At 32.0% G+C, this 22430-nt stretch overlaps 3 protein-coding genes across 3 annotated transcripts; 2 read left to right on the forward strand and 1 right to left on the reverse strand.

Moving 5' to 3' along the window:
• Positions 1-14625: 14625 nt before the first annotated feature.
• LOC111997762 (borneol dehydrogenase, mitochondrial) lies at positions 14626-16982 on the forward strand. The gene is made up of 2 exons (XM_024029906.2): positions 14626-14718; positions 16182-16982. The coding sequence occupies exons 1-2, from the start codon at positions 14681-14683 to the stop codon at positions 16954-16956; spliced, it is 813 nt and encodes a 270-aa protein (XP_023885674.1). The 5' UTR covers positions 14626-14680; the 3' UTR covers positions 16957-16982.
• A 197-nt stretch (positions 16983-17179) lies between these two features.
• Positions 17180-19750, reverse strand: LOC136068441 (putative lipid phosphate phosphatase 3, chloroplastic). The gene is made up of 4 exons (XM_065775590.1): positions 19685-19750; positions 17771-18001; positions 17413-17500; positions 17180-17295 (listed from the first exon to the last, which is right to left on the reverse strand). The coding sequence occupies exons 1-4, from the start codon at positions 19748-19750 to the stop codon at positions 17180-17182; spliced, it is 501 nt and encodes a 166-aa protein (XP_065631662.1).
• Positions 19748-22315, forward strand: LOC111997779 (receptor-like protein 46). The gene has a single exon (XM_024029925.2). It carries the CDS (start codon positions 19884-19886, stop codon positions 22287-22289), a length of 2406 nt encoding a protein of 801 aa, XP_023885693.1. The 5' UTR covers positions 19748-19883; the 3' UTR covers positions 22290-22315.
• Positions 22316-22430: the final 115 nt, after the last annotated feature.

Genomic DNA, 22430 nt, shown 5'->3' on the forward strand with positions numbered 1-22430 from the left:
TGGCAAATTCAAAGCCCACTACAATGTGGCAACTTCAAAGTAATCCAAAGCCCACTACGATGTGGCAACTTCAAAATTTGCTACGATGCGGCACCATTTTACAAAACCCGTTACGATATGACACTTCTACTAAGCCCGTTGCTACACGGCAATATTTTACAAAATCTTAAATCATTTTTACAAAGCCCAAATAATAATTTGGCACTATTTTACAAAGTCCAAAATGCTATTTTGGCAAAAACAATTACTTTATGCTCAAAGCCCAAATACTAATTTGGCACTATTTTCACAAAGCTCAAATATTTATTTGGCACTATTTTACAAAGCCCAACTAATTATTTGACACTATCTTTCAAAGCCCAAACATTAATATTTGGCACTATTATTAATTTTACACCTGTTTTATAAAGCCCAAATGTTATTTTGGCAACTATTTCATAAAGCCCAAATGCTATTTTGGCACATATTTACAAAATCAAATACTATTTTGACATTTATTTTATATATACTAAATCCCTCACTCATGGAAAATATAAATTACTCATCTCTCAAAAAATATTGCTTTCACAAAATTTATGGGAACTATGTCTATTCTTTCCATAATCAACTAACTACAAAGCCCATGAATATCACTCATGGCAAAACTACTCATTTTGTAGGGTTAACCAAACCCAAGGAAGCTTATCTACAAAGCCCAGGTGAGTCAAGGCAGCCCACACACAAATCCCAGCAATTGGAAAACACGTGAATTGGTCAGCCAAATTTCAGCAACAATTGAACAGCTGGAGCCCTTTTCCATTGGGTCCCAACTTGTCCAATCAGATCAGAAAACGGACACATGTCCACCAGGGGAGGAATCCTTCCTTGACAAGCTGAAATCCTATCATTTCTCACATGACATAAAGCTGAAATTGATGTGACAGAAAGCTGGGAAGCTTCAGCGAGCTGTCCCTTCTTTCTTCTCCAACCCAGCCGGTCAAACATCAAGAGTAACTATGACAAGACCACTGAAGCTCCTGAAACAACATAAAATTAGCTCATTTTCATACTAAAAATGTGTATTCTTTGGTTCATGAACCAAGCACATGAACCCCAAATGGGGAAACTTAGGGAAATGTGGTTTGGAGGGCACCAAGGGGATCCCAGTAGAGTTCCTAACAAGGGCTCCAAGGTTGACACCTGACTTGGGGTGACACAACCAGCCCTAGGGAGCTCTGATTCTAATTGCAGTATAACCAAGATCATTAGCCTAAAGTATGCCCTAATCCCATCAGCCAAGGCTAATCAGCATTCAATGCTAGGCCAGAAACCCAACTGTTATTACCCCAAAACAGCAAGAACCTTCTAAAAGTTAAGCTTACTACTCGTAGCTAAAATCCTAAGAACAATTCTCTAAGGGTTTTCTGAAGATTGAGAAAGATTTAGCAAAGATTATTTGCTAATTACCCTCTAAAACCCAACTATAAATGGGATTCTCCATTAATGCTTCAACAACCAACTCACTAAGCTACACACCAAGACTTTTCCTTAACCTCTCTACAAAAAGCCTTCTCTAAGCTCTAAAAGGTCACTGAGTTCTTAGTCTCAAGATTAGAAACCAAGTTCCCTAGCTCCTAGCTTAAAAACACTCCTCGTCTCTCTACTCAAAGATATTCAGCTACCCCCTGTAGAAAGTCCCAACAGTCTCACTATACACTCCCACTCATTACTCGTACTACTCACAAATGCCTTTCACTATTTATACTACCTGAAATATCCCTCATTACTCACTATATTCATGAGCATGTCTTGGCACCATAATGATCTTGCTGCGCCAGCTGAGATCTCTCTCTCTCTCTCCCTTCATCTCACACTAAGTTTTTCTCTATTATTTGTTATTATGGAACCCATGATATTTACTTATTCATTTGCTATTAATGGTTATGATATAACTGTTACTATAGAATTTTCATATCTATAAATATTATTTGTTGTTCAGAGATATCAAGTGGTATCATTATAGATATGAAAATTGATCCAAGAAATAAATGAAGAAAAATTGATTCAGTGAAGCTCGACACTAGGCTTGACACTAGTATCTATCGATGTTTAATAAAGAAGCTCAACATAAGCTTGACACAAGCTCGATCTATTAAGAATTATGATTTTAGAATTTTCATATCTGAAATTTGGCCCATGATTATTTGAATGATTAGGGTTTCTCTCTTTACAGCCCTAGTCATATATAAGGCTTGTTTTAAAACTCATCAAGTATGGAAACAAAGACTTAAAGCTCATATACTCTATGAGAAGCTAATGCGTTTGTATGTCTTAGGATTTTGTAACCAAATGCTTTCTAATTTTCATTATCTATGAAGTGAAGAACTTTACAGCCAACAATAATTAATCAAATTGTTAGAGTTAGTCACGTATTAGGATCCGTGCAAAGGAGTTAGTCATAGATTGGAAAATTATGCAAAGTGAAGAAATCTACTACACGATCAAGTCTAATTAGGTATTGGAGTAAATGTTTAGCTGTAAGTTGGTATTTTTGGATAGTCTAGGGTAGTGGTAAGATTCTTTATACTTATAATCGCTTGTTCTTAGTTAGTGGATTCTTGGGAGTGATGACCTAAAATTCACCTAGTGGAGTTTTGCCTTGCGATATGTTTTCCCAATTCGTCAACAAATCACCGTATTATTTATTTTCTGCTGCATATTAATTTATTTAGTGATTTGTTAGTGCCTCCACAATTTACATGTAATTTGACATAATTAATCAATCTGGGTAATTATATTAATTAATCGTGGTCAATCTATTTTAACCCAACAAAGCCAATATGACTTTCAATACCTTTCCTTTTGGTTTTATTTTTAAAGAATAAGACTAGAAGTAAAACTTTTGAATAATCTCACTCCATGGAAAGAGATACTAGACAAGCCAAAGTGCCTTCCGGACACTCTTTTCTTTCTAATAGATTTTCCAAAAGCTATGCGCCTACAGCTACTTACCCAACTTTTTTTTGTTTGGCCAACAACAATTAATCAAATTGCTGGAGTTAGTAACGTACTAGGATCCGTGCAAAGAAGTTAGTCACAGATTGAAAATTTGTGCAAAGTGAAGAAATCTACTACATGATCAAGTCTAATTGGGTATTGGAGCAAAAATTCAACTGTAGGTTGTTATTTTGGGATAATTTAGGTTAGTGATAAGATTTTTTTATATTTATAACAGCTTGTTCTTAATTAGTGGATTTTAGGGAGTGATGACCTAAAATTCACTCGGTGGAGTTTTTGCCTTGTAGGAGGTTTTCCCAATTCGTCAACAAATCACTGTATTATTTATTTTTTGCTGCATATTAGTTTATTTTGGTGATTTGTTAGTGCCTCCACTATTTGCATATAATTTGACATAATTAATCAATTTGGGTAATTGTATTAACTAGTATGTAACCCATGCGTAAGTGAATTGTAGTGGTGCTATTGATATTAGCTTGGATTATAAAATATATAGGATATTAGTTCGACCATGACATTTGGAGGTATTAAAATAGTTTTTTCTTGCGATTTTCATGATATTAGTTACGTCAAGTTTCTCATTACACTGCTATTATGTATATAATTTTGAAAATCTCTATTAGATACTACATATACAATATTAATTTACAATTACTATTAATAAAATTCTACTAAATACAACACAAGATAAAAGAATAAACTGGTCCAATAGTGTCTCCTAAATTGAATGGAGATAAGTGCATGAGATCATTCAGCTCGATTACAATTTGTTACGTTCAAGATCCTGACATATAAAATATCTAAATTGAAACAATATAAAAAATATTCACATTAGTTCAGAGAAAAAATAACAACAAAAATCTAAACAATTTAATTTGTATGGAAAGCTAAGAAAAGCAAAATTCAATTTTGAATCTAATTAAATTTTCTCTAAGCATTGGTTTATATATATGATTAGGTTTTTTATGATTTATTTATAATGATCTTCTTGTTTTCTACTTTTAATTAATTCACTTGGCACAAAAATTAAAAAAACTTACATTAGATAAGACCATGGTTTTAAAAACCGAACTAGGGGTCAAACTATTTTTAAAAAAATTCCTAGTTCAACCTCGGTTTTTGACCAATTTTTACCAGGTTCGGACTGGCTCTCGATTCCTAGTTGAACCAATCGGATCGGCCAATTCGGTTTTTAAAACCATGGATAAGACACATGACACAAAATTAAACTCTAATTGAATTCTAATTTTTACATTGAATTAAGGGAAAAGCTAATGGATACCCTTAGGACAATAATTAATAATCTATTTAAAGAAAGTTTTTATGGGAAAAGAAATAAAAAGTAATTAATATTTTGATAGTTTTTTCTATTTTTCATAAAAATAGTGTCAAAACTTTCCTAAAATAGATTGTTAACCATTGTCTTAAGGGCACTCGTTAGCATGACCCTTGAATTAAGTAACTTGACACAAAAATTTAAAAACTTTGATTAGATAGGACATATGGTGCAAAATTAAACTTTAATTAAATTTTAATTTAAAATCTATAGATTTTCTCTCTGCTTTAATTATAAATATATATATATATATATATGTAGATTAATAGTGGTCAATCTATTTTAATGCAACTAATCGAATATGACTTTCAATATCTTTCCTTTTGGTTTTATTTTTAAAGAATAAGACCAGATGTAAAAATTTTAAATAATCTCACTCCATGGGAAGAGATACCAGACAAGCCAAAGTGCCTTCCAGACACTCTTTTCTTTCCAACAGATTTTCCAAAAGCTACGGGCCTAACAGGCATTTTTTTTTTCTTTTTTTTTTGCAAAACAATAGTGAAGTAATAATACACTCTCTCTTTAAACAAAGGGGAGGAAAAGTCAAAATTTTGGTAAACTCATTTAACAGGAAAGAGCCACGCCAATATGACTTTCAGCATCTTTCCTTTCGGTTTTATTTTTAAAGAATAAGACAAGGAGTCAAAATTTTTAATAATCTCACTCAATGGAAAGAGATATCAGAGAAGCCTAAGTGCCTTCTAGACTCTCTTTTCTTTCCAACAGATTTTCCGAAGTCTATGGCTGCTTACCCATTGACTAAGACTTTTGAGTTCACCACGATAAGTGGTGCAGCATGTGAACCCAGGGGCGGCTGCACTTGTAATTCAGGGGTTTAACCGAACCCCCTGACTTGAAAATATATATATATATATATATATATATTTTTATATATATAAAATATTTATTATTAATTTAATTACCCTTAAAAATATTTTTACACAATTTGGTTTAAATCTTGCACACTCCGATCAGAAATCAATTTAGCCCAAAATCAAACAATATAGATCAGCTCATCTCAAAACTAATTAACAACACAAATCACTTTTCCTTTCTCTTATGAATTTCATCTCATTTTTATTCTCTATCTGACTTTCTACGTATCTCTGACTCTAAGAGTAAAATGTGAGTGTTTGTGAGTTCTGAATGTCCATCTTTATTATAAATTTATATTATATATGTGTGTGTGTGTGTGTGAGAGAGAGAGAGAGTGTGTGTGTGCGCGCGTGCACGTGTATTTGATACTAATTTTGTGCATTATTTTTATTTTTTGATATAATGTTATTTGTGTGAATTGTGAAGTGTGTGAATAGGTACATGTATAATATAAATATACTATAACTTTATATAATTTAATAACAAAGAAATACAGAGGATTTGTTATGTGTGTATATTGCTATCATGTTATAATAATTTTTTGTTATAAAACCAAAGATTCAAGAAAAAAAAAAAGTAAAGTTAGTTATTGTTAAATGTATTATTTATGTCTGGATGAGTGTGGTTATGTGAGTCAATAATTTATAAAAAACAATAACAAGTAAATAATGACAACTACATAAAAAAAAAAAATGTTATACTACAAACTTAACAAAGTTAAATGGTCACATCTACATTGACAATAGATAATGACAATTAATACTAAACTATCATGTGACAATTTCAAAATATGAAAACCTTTTTTTTTTTTTTTAAGAATGAAAAAAATATGAAAACTCGTAAAAAGAAGTTGTAAAATTTCATGTATGTGTTTTTTTTTTTTTAAATAACACAATATATTCAAGTTCTATTTTTATTAAAATTTGTTTAACTTAACTTTCTTAATGATCCCCCTCAAGAAAATTCTTGGAGCCGCCACTGTGTGAACCTCTTTTTATATATCACACTACTTCTCCAAACTTCTCACAACCATCCCACAAGGATCAAAGAAACACAACTGAATGTTCAAATAGTGTGCAAAACACTTATGAACGTTTAGACCTCCAATTCACAAATTAGCAATACAAGCTTATAATCAAACAATGTATGTGCGGAATATGAAAATAAGCTAAAACCAAATTGGTAAAACAATCTAAACTGAAATTAATCACAACCACAGCAGTAATTAAAAGACAAAGATTAAGGGAAGAGAGATACAAACACAAAGACAACACAGCGATGTGTTATCGAAGAGGAAACCGAAGTTCTTGGTGAAAAACCTCTTTGCCGCCCTCCAAGCGGTCAATAATCCACTAGAGAATAAATTTTAGATACATGAAAAGCAAAAGACCCTCCAAGCCTAATCTACCCAATGCATCTAAGCCTTCCGAGCTTCTTACTCCAACAGGGTTACGCCGAACCTTGTCTTCTTTAGCTTACCAAATCTCGAAATCGCCCATTGCATCAACCAAAATGAATTGGTCCCTTCTTAATTGCTTCCCTGCTTCCCAAGTACCAAAAAGCATTTTCACAGATATGAGTATGGTGAGATAAGAATTTGGTTAATGTACCTCTCAAGGATATATCAATGGAAAGGGTAAGAGTAGAGGAATTTGGAGAATCAAATGATGAAGATTATGTATGAGTCAATCTTGTTTTTCTCTAAGATTTCTCTCTCAAAATTCTCTCTGGAAACTCTCAACATTTTGTGAGTATAAGGGTATTTATAGTAGGGTGTATGAGGAATACGAAGAGTCAGTTATAACCAAACAGGGCATTATGGCGACTCTAGCTCACAACTGGAACAAGTCGCGAGCTAAATGCCTGGCTAGTTGGAGGTTTTGTCCTGTAGTGCAATAGCTAGTGTGACCCTTCAGCTCCCCCTGCATGCTTTACATGTGTGCCATCTTTGGCGTCTCGCCAGTCACGCGATCCAGTCACGAGACTCTTCTTGAGTGCATACTCTTGAGCTTTTTTTCACACTTTCTCACACACTACCCTTATATGATTCCCACATAAATACAGGGTTTCTAAATGCTGAATTACAAGCAAATTTGACATGGAATAAAGTCAACAAAATGATTGAATAAATTCAACCTTACAATCTCCTCATTTGGCTATTCTATGACAAAACCCTAAAACAAATCCTAGACTTAATATGTGAGTTGGGAACAGTTGAACAAAACTCAATCACACCTAACTCCAGGATCTGTGAAGCTCTTGAACCATACAGATAAGTATTTCCTGAAAACAATAACACAATACGATCATTGTAAGTAGAAAACTTGAAATGCATATGAAGTAAGCACAATGCGATCAAGCAAAAAGAATGAAACAATAAAGCATAGCTTGACCAAAAACGAACAATCACTATAAATAGTGACCATAATGATCATTCACACAAAGAATGAACATTCGAACATGTAAGCTAATAAGCTCAATTGCAAATTATTATTTGCATGTCCAACACTCAACCGATACAACAACACAAGGTCATTGCATCAAGGATATAAAATCTAACAAGGGCACAAGAGTGATGTACTTAATGAAATGCATAACATTAACAACAAGTACTAAGCTACAAAGCATGGGTACAAACACAAGTACTGAATAACAAAGCATGGGTACAAACACAGTCACAAAGTAAATATACCAAAAAATATATATGTTGAGGAATAAAAACATATATGTTGAGGAATAAGTATCAATAAATAATTTGTCACTAGAATAAAGTGAGAGGGAAACTAAGAAGAAATATATAAGTTATTATAATAAAATATAAAATCCACCTAGATTGTTCTCACTAGTCATATCAACAGATCATATGGTTAATTTGTACATGTGTATAAATTAAGGACAAATTTCATGAAGATTTTTTGAGTTGAGTTGTATAGTTCTAACTTGTGTTATAGTTGGTTATGTTTTTCTAAATTCTACCGTGTATAACTACACTTTTTCTAAGCTTCAAATTTAATTTTGTGGTGGTAATTTTTTTTTCTTAAATTTTTTTATACGAGCATTTGGTGGCAACTGATCAGAAGGCAATGGTCATGAACATGCGTGCAATGAATGAAATTTCTCCTACTCTCAAGATGATTATCTTTTAATTTGATAATTTTTTTTGAGAAACTCTATTAATTTGATAATGATAATCAAAGATCATCATAAAATTAAAATATTATCTTCAAAAAAATTAGAATGAAATCAAAATCAGAAGATAGATTTTATTACAATCAATTGAAAGCCTAGCTATTAGAAAGATTAAAGAATCAGAAATCCACCATAGAGATGTAAGTAAAAAAAAAAAAAAAAAAAAAATCCACCAAAAGAAAGAAGAAGATCAAATAAAGAGCTAGTAATTACTCTTTTTTAGGGATAAGAAATGGAATGAATGGGAGAGAAATTTTTCAGAATTTGTAATAGTAAGTTTATGTAAAAAACAATAATGATTAAATGGAATAAGAATTGATGGGCAGAAAAAGAGGTAAATAAGGGAGATAAATGATTGGAGGAAGAATAATGTAAGGTGGGATATAATGGGGAGAAGAAGAGTGAAAAAGGGGAGAGAAATGGTTGGAGGAAGAGCATTGGTTAGGTGGGATGGGAGAGCCAAATATTTTTAAGTATTGGCTAATTACATTTTTTTATTTTTATTTTTGGGTTGCAATTTTTGGGTTTTTTCAAAATTATACTAAGTATTGTGGTAATGGGTTGAATGCTGAACCTTAGGGAGTCCAATAGGGGTGTTTTAAAATAATGGGTCTATGTTTCCAAGGGCCTATAGCAGCGTTTTTAAAACGCCACTATAGGTCCAGGTCTATCATGGGCCTATAGTGGCATTTTTCCTAGTTTTACAAACGCTGCTATAAGTCTTAAGAAAATAACCAAAAAATTAAAAAGGATCTATAGTAGCGTTTGACAAATGCCACTATAGGCACTTTTTATTTCATTTTTTTAAAGAAGGGCTAGAGGAAAAAAAGATAGACCTACAGTGGCACGAGGTTTCACAAAATTGCAGAAATTTTATTAAATTCTTAGATTTTTAAAGTAATAAAAAGGAATAATATACTACCAGGACTTTAATTCATTCTTATTATTAAATAAAATTAGATTAACATTTTTTTTATTTGTTAGGATATATTTCATAAATTAAGGAATATTTAACATACAAAATTTTAATTTAGATAATATTTATCATCTAATTAACATTATTTTTTTATTTGTTAGGATATATTTCTTAAATTAGGGGATAATATTTAACATACAAAAATTTTAATTTAGATAATATTTATCATCTAAATTTTCAAAATTTTAATATTATTAAATTAATATTATTTTATCAGAATATCAAGTTACAAAACTTGATTATAAGGGATAAGCACAATCCAAATTCTTCAAGAGGTGATTAATATAAATCTATCCCAAGAAACAATATATATCTCCAATAATTTGATAATCTCTATCTATTCCAAAAAACATTATATATCTCCATTAATTTGATAATTTCTATGTTGATGACATTTAAATATATATATATATATAATCAAAATTCCTTATAGGTATCAACCACGTTCTCTTTCTCTCTCTCTTTAAAAAAAAAAAAAAAAATGAGGCAGAAGCAGAGAAAAGCTCCAACATTGATGGGGAGGAGAAAACCCAGACAGTTCCACTTCTCAATCTTTTCTCATTTGCAAATTCCACTGGTGTTGCATTGATGATTGTTGGCATCGTTGGAGCCATTGCAAGTGGGTTAGGCATGCCCCTTATGACAATATTGTTTAGCCAAATGATCAATAGCTTTGGCAACAACCAGAGTAGCAACACAGATATTGTTAGTATAATTTCCAAGGTAAATAGACAATACACGGGCTAAGAAAATAAGGTTTACTTCAATCTTTAAGAATGGAAAGATGTGACTTAAACTTCTGATTTTATTTTTCATTACTTTCCTGAGAGTTTAAACTTCGATTTTCCCATTTTATAGCATGTGTAGGAACGCATTTGAATCTTTGATCCTTCTTTTATATTTTTAGAATTAATGATTAAATATGGTTAGAATTAATAGATTAATTTTAACAATTTTCTTATTTGATTTTTATGTTACATCAAATTATCAAGATGTTCTACACGTGTATTCTTGAATTATCAACTTTAATTTCAATTTATAATATTATCAAGATTATATTAATTTTAGATTTATCAATTGTTTAGTACTTTAAAAAAAATAATTATCAATTTAAAATTCAATTTGGAATTATCAATTTAATTTAGTTTTAGGAAGAAATCTTACCCCTTATTTTAGTGAGATAATTATTTACACTTGATAATTTTTTCTTTTATCTTTATTGAGTCTATTAAAATATATAATTATGTATACATTTATTTTATAAGATTTTTCATAAAACTGTGCAACGCACAGGCCTATAACTAGTTTTTTTTGTTATTATTATAAAAGATGACAAATTTAGGTTATGTTTTTTATAAAAGAGTTCCAATTTAAAATTTTTTCTTTTGATGAATAAAGAAAGTTTAGGTTATGTTTGGTAACAGTTATTGTTTTTTATTTTCAAAAAATTGTTTTTGGGAATATAAAGAAAAAACAATTTTCTTGTATTTTTGAAATAAAAAACATGTTTGGTTAGTTGAAATTAAAAAAAAAAAATTTTTGAAGAAAAAAATAGAAAATTCTAAAATATATTGTTACTAGGATTTAAACTTTAATGCTAACTCATTAAATGAGACAAATTCATTAAATTAAATGCGTATTTTAATTGACTTTTAAAAATTAGAAATTGAAAACAGCTTTTTATACGTTTTCAATTTCCTTCGCAAATTGAGTTTTGAGAACAGTTTTTGTTTTCTGTTTATTTTTAGTTGCTAAATAAATTTTTTAGTTTCAAAAATAAAAAATTATTTTTAAAAATAGAAAATAAGAAGAAAAAACCAATCATACCTTTAGATTCTGAAGTCTTCCTACGAAAACAACAATTTTGAAAAAATTTTGGCCGACACCCACATGGTGAAAACTAATAATTGCCTAACAGGAGCTGCAAGTTCTAGATACCTAAATTCATTGAATACGTTTAAGTAACTTTAGAGCATCTCCAACAATAGATGCAAAAGCAAAATATTAGCCATTATGGCTAATGGAACCCAAAAAAAGAGCTCCAGCAGCTTCTCTATAACCCTTTTTTTTTTTGGCTTATGAATAGTAGCCCATCAAGTCTGATGGGCTACTATTCATTCTTCAAATATATATTTTCTATTATAATAATGATGTGGTGTATAAAAAAATGTTGGAAGATGTGTAGTTATTAAAAAACTAATAAATAATGAATGAAAAAATAATATTTAAATGAGATAGAGAATGGGATAGAGAATCTGTTGGAAGTGTATTTGAAAAAGTGAGTAGGCAAAAGCTAAATGTCACTGTTCATTAGCCAAACAGTACAAAAATTTGGCTAATCTGCTGGAGATGCTCTTAAAAGGAAAAAAAGAAAAAAGAAAAAAAAGTCAAGCCCAATGGCCGCCGGCCCCTCAATGAAAGTGTGGAGCACTGGAGCGCAAGACTTTTGGCTTGTTTGGAAGTTTAGAGATGGAAGAGAGTAGAGGGGAGTAGAGGGAAGGGGAGTAGTGGGGAGGAGAGTAGAGGAGAATGATTCACCTCCACCTTATTTGGATGTTTTTAAAATTAGTAAGGGGGAAGGGAGTAATTAGTCCTTCCCCTTGTGTAATTTTGTTAATATAATAAGGGTAAATTAGGTAATTTACTTGGTCAATAGTTTATGTACTCTACTCCCCCTCCAAATCTCTCCAATTTGGAGGAATTAAAATTGGGGGGTTAGAAGGAGTCCAAACCCCTCCAAACTCCCCCAAACCCCTCCCCCTCATTCTTTAAAAAACTTCCAAACAAGGTAATTGCATTACTCTCCCTCCCTCTACTCTACTCCCCCTCCTTTTTTAAACATCCAAACATGCCATTTATCTTTAGGGGTCTAATTACACACGCAAGCCCACTGTTTTTTATGATTTTATTTTTCGTAAAATTAAATAAATAAATAAAAGTTAGTCTGTAAACATGGGCGTTAACCAGTTATGGTAATTGAAATATACTAATTGAGAGGTATTGCCGTATTTAAGTTTAACACAATCTTTTCGTGCGCCCTATATAAGTGGCAGTGCAGCAAAATAATATGATAGTGGAGGTTCCTATCACAAAAAATAGAAAGAAAAAAAAAAAAAAGGCTTGACAGTGGAGGTCCGGAGGAACCACCAAAATATGCATGTTATTTTTTAGGGTCAGGGAAAGAGAAAAAGCCTAAGGAAATTGTTATGCTCTAATTTTACATGTATTAGACCAGTGGCGTATTTATGGAGGTTATTGATTGGCAAAATTTGCTAAATAGACTGATTTTTTGAAGTTTTTTGGTGGGCGAAATGCGCGTGAAACTATATAGTTAGTTAGACTGTTTTCAAAAAAAAAAAGTGGAACTCGAGTTTAAGAAAGTCGAGTTCTGTGCAAATGGAAATCGAGTTTCTTAAACTCGAGTTCCACTTTTTTTTTTTTTTAGTCCATGACAGGGTGGGGGCAACAGAAAAATGGGTTGAAACTCGAGTTTCTTAAACTCGATTTTCAAAAACAGTCCAACTAACGAATTAGTTTCACGCGCGTGCTGTTCACCCCAAAACTTCTTAAAATCAGTCCAACTAGCAAATTTTGCCAGGAGTCCAAACCCCTCCAAACTCCCCCAAACCCCTCCCCCTCATTCTTTAAAAAACTTCCAAACAAGGTAATTGCATTACTCTCCCTCCCTCTACTCTACTCCCCCTCCTTTTTTAAACATCCAAACATGCCATTTATCTTTAGGGGTCTAATTACACACGCAAGCCCACTGTTTTTTATGATTTTATTTTTCGTAAAATTAAATAAATAAATAAAAGTTAGTCTGTAAACATGGGCGTTAACCAGTTATGGTAATTGAAATATACTAATTGAGAGGTATTGCCGTATTTAAGTTTAACACAATCTTTTCGTGCGCCCTATATAAGTGGCAGTGCAGCAAAATAATATGATAGTGGAGGTTCCTATCACAAAAAATAGAAAGAAAAAAAAAAAAAAGGCTTGACAGTGGAGGTCCGGAGGAACCACCAAAATATGCATGTTATTTTTTAGGGTCAGGGAAAGAGAAAAAGCCTAAGGAAATTGTTATGCTCTAATTTTACATGTATTAGACCAGTGGCGTATTTATGGAGGTTATTGATTGGCAAAATTTGCTAAATAGACTGATTTTTTGAAGTTTTTTGGTGGGCGAAATGCGCGTGAAACTATATAGTTAGTTAGACTGTTTTCAAAAAAAAAAAGTGGAACTCGAGTTTAAGAAAGTCGAGTTCTGTGCAAATGGAAATCGAGTTTCTTAAACTCGAGTTCCACTTTTTTTTTTTTTTAGTCCATGACAGGGTGGGGGCAACAGAAAAATGGGTTGAAACTCGAGTTTCTTAAACTCGATTTTCAAAAACAGTCCAACTAACGAATTAGTTTCACGCGCGTGCTGTTCACCCCAAAACTTCTTAAAATCAGTCCAACTAGCAAATTTTGCCTTTGATATACTCTAATTTTTCATGTATTAAACCTGTGACAGTCTAACAGATCTAAAAAGGGGCTAGGGGACTATGGGTCCCTCATTCCTAAAGTGGCAAAATTAGACACAACTCACGAGTAAACAATTTATTTTGGCCCATCCATTCCCTTAGGTCCATAATCTTCCAAATCCTAACAAATATCCAAATCTAACTCTATTGAAAAATCCATAAAAAATAATAATAATAATAATCCCAACTCAGCAATACAAGGGGAAAAAAATCCTTTCTAAATATCTCAAACATAAGGATTCCTCTTCCACATGAATCAGTCTCTACTAGGCAATACAAAAAAGAAATATATCTCATATATATAGGCTAGCATTTTTTTATGATCTATATTATCTTATTTTATTTTTAAAATTGATCATTGTGGCTAGTTGTTGTTTATTTGATGTTTACATTCGACAACATTGGTTTGAGTAATAATATATATTATCTTATTGTTATATGTTTTTTTTTAAATATTATATTATATAATTACATTTGATCAAGTAGCACGTAATATCATTCATTTTTATTGAGATATTTGGTTTTGTTTAACTGCAAACCAATAGAAAGCTATAAAAAATAAAGAATAAAAAATCTAGTAGTTTTTTTTTTTTTTTTTAATGGAAATTTAGTAGTTAGCACTTACTACAGCATATTCTACCTAACTTGCTGTGGGTCCGGCCAAGTTAAATTGTGCTTGATTATGACATAATACTGGGTTTGACATCTCCGCTATGTAACAATAGAGATAACAAAGCAAATTGGTGCTTCATTTTTCCAAAACATATTCTAACTCCGACCATGGGAAGTTTCTCGTTACTCTCGGCAGCAGCAAGTAGGTATGAAATTTTTTTAGCTATCTTGCCTCAATATGTTTAATTTGTTAAAGAACAATATTCTATGAAAAAAAAAAATCCTCCCTGCCGGTAAATACTTTTTCTATTTGTTTTGTTGGACCCTGCATCTATAAATCATGGACTAGTATAGTGGCGGCATTACGTTCAGGTCAGGGTGTTCCCAAGAACACCCTGACCTAAAAAAAAAAATTATATATAATAATTAAATTTTTTTTTATTTGTTTAATTGGAAAAAAAAATAGGAACACCCTCAACCAAAAATGAATTCCGGGTCGAAACAAAAGGGCTTGTTTGGATTGAGGGGAGAAGGAAGGAGAGTAGAGGAGAGTAGAATAGAGTTGATTGAAAATAAGCTAATTTTAGGCCAAATTTACTCTACTCTACTCTATTTTACTCTCCTTCTCTCCCCTTCAATCCAAACGAACCCAAAAACTCTTGATTTCCTATACAAAATAATGAAAATATAAATCTATAATCCAAACAAAGTAGATATAGATCAGTAATGGAGGTGAGGAGATGTTGTGCTGGGTAGAGGCCGCTTGAGAAAAGAGCATGGAGGTGCTATTAGGGATGAACGATGCTTGTTGAAATAAGCATGGTGGCGGCGTAAAATGATGCTTGAGGAGAACATTTAGAGAGAAGAAAAGCTGTGACTAAAAAATAAGGATGAAGAAAGAAAAGAGGAAAGTAAATCTGAAGAAAAATCTAGAAGAGACAGGATAGAGATAAGATGTAAAGCACGTGTGAAAGAGAGAAAGAAGGTTAAATAAAAAATGACACATAAGTTAAAATAAGACACGGAGAAAACAAAGGAAAAGGGAAAAAAGTTATTAAAAATTAAATTAAATTAAAGGGTGGGCCTTGGTTTATGGTTTGGGTTATGACATGGGTATAATTTAAGGCTTGAGTTTATCACTTGATTGGCCCACTCAACTTTTAATTACATTATACATATTAATTATACACATAACAAATTATAGAAGACAATTAATAAACAAATTAAACAAATAAATTATGTTAGGCTAAACAATAATTAATATTTTTATAATTACTATTGAAACAACAATATAACAAATTATAGTTTATAAAAGATAAAAAAATTAATGAAACAACTAAACAACAATAATTAATAATTTATTAATATTTCAAATGAATTTATAGTTTATTGTTTATTCTTTTGCTAGAATTATGGACAAATATTTGATAAGAAAACTACGTAGAAGGCAATTGTAAACTTTATGTATTTGCGTGTTTTTTTTTTTATTGTTGTTGTTGTCAATATAAATTTTTTTTTTATTAGATTGTGTAATTTATACTTATTAAGGAACACCCTGAAAAAAATTCATGGAGCCGCCACTAGACTAGCAAATATTTTGTGCAATTATGCCATCTAAAATATGCTGAATAATAAAAGTGAGAGATAATATCTTGTAAAAATGTGACAGGCTTGAAGGAAAAGTGGCACTAATTACTGGTGGGTCTAGCGGCATTGGTGAGTCCACTGCAAGACTCTTCTCTAAACATGGAGCAAAATTTGTAATTGCTGACATCCAAGATGAATTGGGTCACTCTGTATGCGAAGAACTAAATCCTCAATCTACATCCTTTGTCCATTGTGATGTTACTAAAGAAACAGACGTAGAAAATGCAGTTAACGATGCTGTTTCAAAGTATGGTAAGTTAGACATTATGTACAACAATGCTGGTATATTTGGGGTAGCCAAACCCAACATCCTTGACAACACCAAGGCTGAATTTGAGCAAGTGGTTAGTGTCAACCTTGTAGGTGCTTTCCTTGGCACCAAACATGCAGCCCGTGTGATGATTCCGGCTAAAAAAGGTAGTATAATCAATACCGCTAGTGTATGTTCAACCATAGGAGGAGCTGCACCTCATGGCTACACAAGCTCAAAACATGGTCTGGTTGGATTAATGAGAAATACAGCAGTGGAGCTTGGACAGTTTGGAATTCGTGTGAATTGTGTGTCACCTTATTTGGTTGCTACACCTTTGGCAAAGGATTTCATTAAGCCAGATGATGATGGAGTTTATCGTGTTTATTCCAACCTCAAGGGTGAAGTTCTCCAGCCAAAGGATATAGCCGAGGCTGCTCTCTATCTCGCAAGTGATGAGTCAAAATATGTGAGTGGACATAATATTGTCATAGATGGAGGCTTCACCATTGTAAATTCAGGCCTTTGTATGTTTGCACAGTCTTAATAAATAAAAGGAAAATTATTAGTTTACATTGAGCTATCAATGTAAGATTTATATAGTACACTAAACAAATGTGTACGGTACTATACATTTTTATACAAATGTGTACATGATACCAATAAAGACTTTGATACCAATAAAGGTACAAAAGAGTTTGAATGATTTTGGGAAAACAATTGACATTTAATAACAACAAAAACAAAAAAGAATTTGGAGATAAATGAGACTATACATCCTTTCCATCAGGAAAGCAACAATAAAAGAAGTCTGGTTGAGGCCGGCCAACTGCATCTTTTATTGCATCCGTAATCACCGCAGTAACCAGCACAGAAAATAAGAGACCTGCTCTTCAACAGAGATGTAAGTTATCATATAACACTTCACAATATATTCCTTTAGCTAAGATTAAGAATAAAATACACTAAAGAAATTGTTTTGGTTGAATAATGACTATCATACCAAGAGTGCTGTGGTGCAAATCATACACATCTCCCCTACAAATATAGACGAGAAGGAAGATGGCAATAGGCAACAGAACTGCATAAATCTGATCATAAAAAAATGGAAAAGAGCGTTAAAATTATTCATTTTCTTATCCATATCATTTTTAAGGCCAAAATTTCACTTTCTTTACAGTTCTATTGTCCTTTTCCAGATAGCCCAGTTTCAATAATTTATAATCCTTGATTTAAGTCCCTACATATTATAAATATCAAATAAACTTAAATCACAAAGCCATTGAAAACAGAACACAAACACTGTCTTAGCTCCTTATAATAAAATTTATATAACAACATATGAGAAAATAAATACTTACGGGAACGGACCATACAGGAACTGTGATGTCTTTCATAGGATACTTAAGGTCTTCCATCATATCCTTTCCCACAAAGCGGTGAAATGGATGAGTGATAATTAGAGTGACTTCTACCATTGCAAGAAACAGCAATATAAGCCAATCATGCTTGTGATTCATAGCAAGAGCAGCGCCATGAGATTTAGTAGTGTGTGCCGGTGCCCCAAGCTCAACTTTTCTAATTCTTCTCAGCTGTAACATACACAAAATTTGCATTAATGCCAGGCCATTGAATCCATTTGTTGCTCTAAGATTTTAGAGGGCAAGCACATATTTCATAAATCATCTCATTAAAGAATCTTATACATTCCACTGATGAATGGAAGCTATTTTTTTTTTCCTGAGCACTAACAATTCTTGAAGAATTAGGACACAGAAATACGACAATTAATTAATTAATATATTTTTATCTATATTTTATTCATTTTTAGGCATATTTTATGTTTATTTTAAGTTTTCAAAATAAATAATAGCTATCAAAATCTTTTAAAATATATATATATATATATATATTCAAAGTATTAAATAAGGAAAATACTCCTCCCGTTGCACTTTTTTTTATCTTCTATTTCATTTTGAGATGTCCCAAAATATTGTTCTATTTCTAAAAATAAAAGTAATTAATTTACTAATGTTCCTATTATACCCTTATTAATTTACTAATTCAATAGTGTCTCCTAAATTGAATGAAGATAGGTGCATGAGACCATTCAGCTCAATTACAATTCGTTATGTTCAAGATCCTGACATATAAAATATCTAAATAGAAACAATATAAAAAATATTCACATTAGTTCAGAGAAAAAATAGTAGCAAAAATCTAAACAATTTTTTTTTTTTTTGAGAATCTAAACAATTTAATTTGTATGGAAAGCTAAGAAAAGCAAAATTCAATTTTGAATCTAATTAAATTTTCTCTAAGTATTGGTTTATATATATGATTAGGTTTTTTATGATTTATTTATAATGATCTTCTTGTTTTCTACTTTTAATTAACTCATTTGGCATAAAAATTTAAAAAAACTTACATTAAATAAGACACATGACACAAAATTAAACTCTAATTGAATTTTAACTTTTACATTGAATTAAGGGAAAAGCTAATGGATGCTGGGTAATGATTAATAATCTATTTAAAGAAAGTTTTTATGGGAAAAGAAAAAAAGTAATTAATATTTTGATAGCTTTTTTCATTTTTCATAAAAATGATGACAAAACTTTCTTAAAATGGATTATTAATTATTGCCCTAAGAGCATCCGTTAGCATGACTTTTTGAATTAATTAACTTAGTACAAAAATTTAAAAACTTTGATTAGATAGGACATTTGGTGCAAAATTAAATTTTAATTGAATTTTAATTTAAAATCTATGAATTTTCTTTTTGGTTTTCCTATTAATATATATATATATATATATATATATAGATTAATCGTGGTCCATCCATTTTAACGCAACAAAGCGAATATGACTTTCAATATCTTTCCTTTTGGTTTTATTTTTAAAGAATAAGAGCAGATGTAAAATTTTTGAATAATCTCTCTCCATGGGAAGGGACACCAGACAAGCCAAGGTGCCCTCCAGACACTCTTTTCTTTCCAACAGATTTTCCAAAAGCTACGGGCCTAAGGCTACTCACCCCCACCTTTTATTTTTTATTTTTTTATTTTTTATCATTTGCAAAACAATAGTAAAGTAATAATATACTCTCTCTTTAAACAAAGGAGAGGAGAAGTCAAAATTTTGGTAAACTCGTTTCACAGGAAAGAGCAAAGCCAATATGACTTTCAGTATCTTTCCTTTTTTTTGGTTTTATTTTTAAAGAAAAAGATAAGAAGTCAACATTTTGAATAATCTCACTTCGTGGAAAGAGATACCAGACTAGCCAAAGTGCCTTCTAGTTCTAGACTGTCTTTCTTTCCAACAGATTTTCCAAAGCCCATGCCTACTTACCCATAGACTAAGACTTTTGAGTACACCGCGATACGTGGTGCAGCATTTGAACCTCTTTTTATATATCACACTACTTCTCCAAACTTCTCACAACCATCCAACAAGGATCAAAGAAACACAACAATGGCCAAACTCAGCCTGCTACTAGCATTTCTCATCTTTTTCACCCCTTCTCTTTGTTGTCCTGAAGATCAAAAACAAGCCCTTCTCCAGTTTAAATCTTCTCTCATTAAAACTACTAGTTCTTCTTCATTAGAAAGCTTATTGTTTGAGTTAGAGTCATGGAATTCAAGCTCAGATTGTTGCAACTGGGACAGAGTCACTTGTAGTACTGGCTTACATTCCAGGGTTGTGATTGGTCTATATCTTGACTCCCTTGTCTTCATGCAATCTATGGAGCCCATTGTGGTGGCTTCCACCATATTGACTCCACTCTTTCGCATTAGAAGCTTGGAACTGCTTGACATGTCCTCAAATCACATACAAGGAGAATTGCCAGGCAACAGCTTTACCAATTTGAGCAAATTGGTTTATCTTGACTTGAAGAATAATCTGTTTGATGGTTCCATTCCCTCTCAAGTTTTTCACTTGAGGTACCTTCAATATCTTGATATAAGTAGCAATTCATTCCACGGTATTCTTAGTGGGGAAGTGAGCTCTCTTCAAAACTTGAGGGTATTGAAGCTGGATGCAAATTTTCTTGGTGGAAATATCCCTAAGGAGATAGGGAACATGACAAAGTTGCAGCGATTGTATTTTCGCAGCAACAATTTTTTGGGTGAAATTCCGTCTTCAATTTTGGATTTGAAGAATTTGGAAGAATTGGACTTGAGGGACAATTTCTTGTCGATGGAGATTCCTTCTTTTATTGGCAATCTATCCAACATAACTACTTTGGCTTTGAGCAACAACAAGTTGACAGGTAAAATTCCATCATCCATACAGAAATTGACGAAGTTAGAAACACTTCAGTTGGAAAATAACTTTCTCAGTGGAGAAATTCCATCTTGGTTGTTTAAAATCAAGGGCATGAAGCGTCTTTTTCTTGGAGGGAATTATCTAACTTGGAATAGCAACGCAAAGATAGTGCCTAAGTGTATGCTATCTCAATTGTCTATGAAGTCTTGTGGTCTTTCAGGAGAAATCCCATATTGGATTTCCAAACAAAAGACTCTTGAATTTTTGGACTTGAGTAAGAACAAACTAGAAGGTTTGTTCCCACAATGGCTTGTTGAAATGGAAGTTGGAAGTATAATTCTATCAGATAACAGTTTTACAGGTTCTTTGCCACCTCGTCTCTTCAGATCTCGAAGTTTATCAGTTCTTTCCCTATCTCGGAACAACTTTTCTGGAGAACTGCCAAACAATATTGGTAATGCTTCTGCAATCATGATTCTCATGTTGGCTGGTAACCATTTTTCAGGGAAGGTACCTCAATCTATCTCCAATATTTATCGCCTCCTATTACTAGACTTGTCAAGCAATAGATTTTCTGGAAACTTACCAGATTTTAGCTCCAATGTATTACTTGGATACATTGACTTTTCTTCCAATGAATTCTCTGGAGAAATTCCAACAAAATTTTCCCAAGAAACTAGAATTCTTGCATTAGGACAAAATAAGTTTACTGGCAGCTTCCCTAGAAACTTGACTAGTATGAGCCAGCTTGAACACCTAGATATCCATGATAATAAAATCCAAGGTGAATTGCCAGAGTTTATTAGCCAAATATCAACCCTTCAAGTCCTAAATTTACGAAATACCACACTCCAAGGTTTCATTCCTGATGGTATTTCCAATCTTAGTAGTCTTAGGATTCTTGACCTCTCAAACAACCATCTTGTTGGCAGTATCCCTACAAAGTTTGGAAATCTTATTGGTATGATTGAAACACAAGAAAAATTTTCATCACTCCCTGATATTTTCTCATTCTCGATTGAGTTTAATGATCTAATAGTAAATTGGAAAAAGTCAAAGCAAGGTCTCTCGAGCCACAACCTTGAGCTCTACTCTTTGTTAGACTTGTCAATGAACCAACTTTCTGGTGAAATCCCAGTATCATTAGGCAGATTGAAGGGTCTAAAGATTTTCAATATCTCACATAACATCTTCTTTGGTAAGTTACCAGTAACCCTTGGTGATTTAGAGAGTCTAGAGAGTTTAGACTTGTCACATAACAAACTATCAGGCATAATTCCCCAATCATTAGTAAAATTGCAACAATTGTCTGTTTTGGATGTGAGTAATAATGAGTTTACAGGTAAGATTCCAATTGGTGGTCAAATGGACACAATGAATGATCCAAAATTTTTTGCCAACAATAGTGGTTTGTGTGGAATGCAAATTCAGGTGCCATGTTCAGAAGAACTATTGCCGACAAAACCATCAAAGTATGAGAGTAAGAAGACATGGTTCTCATTGGAAGGATTGGGGTTTGGATATTCAACTGGCTTCTTTGTAACTGTTGGAATCTTATATCTTACGGGGTATTTTGTTCCTGCACTAGCTCCAAATTGTCGAAGCCAATGAAGAAGGCAAAAAGTTTGAGTTTTCAATAGCATACAAGTTATGCAGCCTATAGTCAAAGATCTAAATCCTGACATGTAATGGGTTTCAAAAAATCAATAAAAACAAATAGCCATTCTTAAGTATCATAAAAAATATATATTG

Source organism: Quercus suber, unplaced genomic scaffold (genome assembly GCF_002906115.3).
Source record: "Quercus suber isolate HL8 unplaced genomic scaffold, Cork oak 2.0 scaffold_115, whole genome shotgun sequence".
Lineage (NCBI taxonomy): Eukaryota > Viridiplantae > Streptophyta > Magnoliopsida > Fagales > Fagaceae > Quercus > Quercus suber.